We start from the raw sequence: 2,532 nt of genomic DNA on the forward strand, positions 1-2,532 counted from the left end.
TATTAGGTTACTTGAATTTTTTATTATAAAGATATAATTTGGGAAATATGTAAAGATTACCTGCAGCCTCATCACCTGAAGATAACCACTTAACAGTTTGGAGTGTTTCCATTATTTTATACATGCATGGTGTGTCGTGTATGTATCCACATGTACACACATATGTATACACCCATTCCCACACACCACAAATGAGGATTAAGCTATTTTTTTTATTCTATCTAGTATACCTTTCCATATGAATAGATAGTATATCCCGGTATTCTTTTAATAACAGGTTAGTATCAACTCTTAGAGATGGCTGGATGGCATCACCGACTCGATAGGTGTGAGTTTGAGTGAACTCCGGGAGTTGGTGATGGACAGGGAGGCCTGGCGGGCTGCAATTCATGGGGTCATAAAGAGTCAGACACAACTCAGGACTGAACTGAACTGAATCAACTCTTAAGACTTTAATCTTACTGTTGGTTATAGGATAGTCCCAGTTTTTCTTTAAATTGCTGTTTTATTTTGCCTGTTTTTTGCTGTTGTAGATACTGCAGTGAATACCCCGTATGAAAATTTTGCATGTATTCATTTTTCTGGGTCAAAAGAATTTAAGGGTTTTGATACCTTTTCCTAAATGGCTAAGAACATGTTTAATGACACTTCAGTTGGATGCTGTCTTCCCCTGATGAACACAGGTTTATCTCCTGTGTCTACGACAAACAACCTGTTGGGCGGAAATGGCATCGCGCTGAGTTGGGGTTGGCGGCTCCTTGTATTAGCGGGGAGGCGCCGGCGCGTTCGGCCTGTTTCTAACCCGCGTGTCTTTGTCTCTCTCCCTGGGGATCGCTGCCGCCCGTGCGGGCCGAAGCCTCGGGAAGCCGTCGCCCCGCAGCGCCGCCGCCCTGCGCCCGGCCGCCCCGGGGAGCCGCTGCCCGCCCGCGGGCGCCGTCACCACGCGCCAGGCCGCCGCCAGCTGCCGCGCCAAGCTCCGCGGCGGCGCCGCCCGGGAGCGCCAGCACGCCGCCCGCGGCCTCGGGAAGCCCGCGGCTCCGTGAGCGCCGCCGCCCGGCCGCGCCCGGACGCCGCCGCGCCCCGCGCAGCCCAGTACCTCAGGCCTCGCCCGTCGCGCCTCTCCTCCCGCCGGAGCTCTCAAGTCCACTCGGGCGTCGGCGATCTCCCCGGGGGCCTCAGCTGCCGGCGCCCTGCCGTCACCCCGCGCTTTACCGACCTCTGTCCCACGCAGCCCCTCAGGAGGACCGTGTGCCTTAGGGCTGGCGGGTGCGAGGACTTCCTCATCCCGTCTGCCATAATCCCGGCTTCTTTGAGAATCTTGCCACTGGAGAGTACCATCCTCTTCCCTCCTAATTTGTCGAGTTCCTAGTCATTTCCCTTCATCATTAGTTCTTCAAAGCCTAGTTCCCATTTTAATCTTCTTCACCTCAAATCCCATCATCACAGGCTGGTGACCCGCGCTGTCCAGAGTCTTGTGACCCATACTGTGGTTAAACTTGAATTCCAACCTCCAGTTCCCTCCTTGTAACTTCATACCCAATGACCATTTGTTCCTCTCCGAATCAGCCCTTGCTCCCGGATTCTAATTTGCCATCCCAGGGCATCCTCTACTGGGTTTGCACCGAGATTAGTGCGTCTCCTGGGCTGCTTAGTCTGTGACTGAGCGGAGTCGGGGTGAGATACCAGACTCCTCCAACGAGCAACTTCGGTCTGCGTACTCCTCAGCAACCTGACTGAAACTTTCTTAGAACCGTGCCACATGAGCCTAAGGCTCTTCTTGCCCAACCTCCCTCTCCTTTTCTAGGTGTCAGACTTGCGTTATGGTATGAAGACTGCGCCCTGCTCCTGATTCTTTCCCTCTTTGCTTCACAGATGTCCCCTCAATAAAAGTCTTCTAAGTTAAACCCTGCCTCCGTGTCTGCTTCTAGAAGTGGTTGTTGTTATTCAGGTCGTTTCTGACTCTCTGTGACCCCAGGGACTGCAGCATGTCAGGCTTCTGTGTCCTTCACCATCTCTCAGAGTTTGCTCAAACTCATGTCCATTGAGTCTGTGATGCTATCCAACCATCTCATCCTCTGTCACCCTTCTCCTCCTGCCCTCAATCTTTCCCAGCTTCTAGGAGGACCTGAAGGAGGACCTGAGCTAACACCTTATCCGTCATTCCACTCTGATCACCATCTTCCTATCAGCCTGGATCCCTTGTTCACTGACAATTCATTAACTTCATTTTTCCCACTATTTATCAGCCCTTGTCACTTATTTGTCTAGCCTAGATCCTGTGACCCATCACTATTATCATCCTTGAAATAAAGTCCTCTCAGCAGTCTTGAACTTCAATTTTTTTCAGTTTACTTTCCTGGTAAAATCTCAACTCTGAATGAACCTTACTGTCTGCCTTCCATTGGCCTGACTGCGACAGCTGGACATTTTCTTTAAGGAAATCACAGTTTTACTTTGAATCCTTTATCTCAAACCTCAGATTGGTGCTATTGTTCCTACTATAGCCTCAGTTTCCCACTTCTGTTTATACCT

General features: G+C 50.8%; 1 protein-coding gene across 1 annotated transcript in view; it reads left to right on the plus strand.

The window, feature by feature from the left end:
- The window catches only part of ZNF800 (zinc finger protein 800), a 50,081-nt gene extending 48,956 nt beyond the window's left edge, over positions 1 to 1,125 (plus strand). Inside the window, exon 6 of the mRNA XM_070369276.1 lies at positions 857 to 1,125. Within this exon, the coding sequence (XP_070225377.1) occupies positions 857 to 1,043 (187 nt within the window). The 3' untranslated portion in view covers positions 1,044 to 1,125. The remainder of the gene's footprint in view (positions 1 to 856) is intronic.
- The last annotated feature ends 1,407 nt before the right edge of the window (positions 1,126 to 2,532 follow it).

The sequence above is a fragment of the Bos mutus genome, chromosome 4, assembly GCF_027580195.1.
Source record: "Bos mutus isolate GX-2022 chromosome 4, NWIPB_WYAK_1.1, whole genome shotgun sequence".
NCBI lineage: Eukaryota > Metazoa > Chordata > Mammalia > Artiodactyla > Bovidae > Bos > Bos mutus.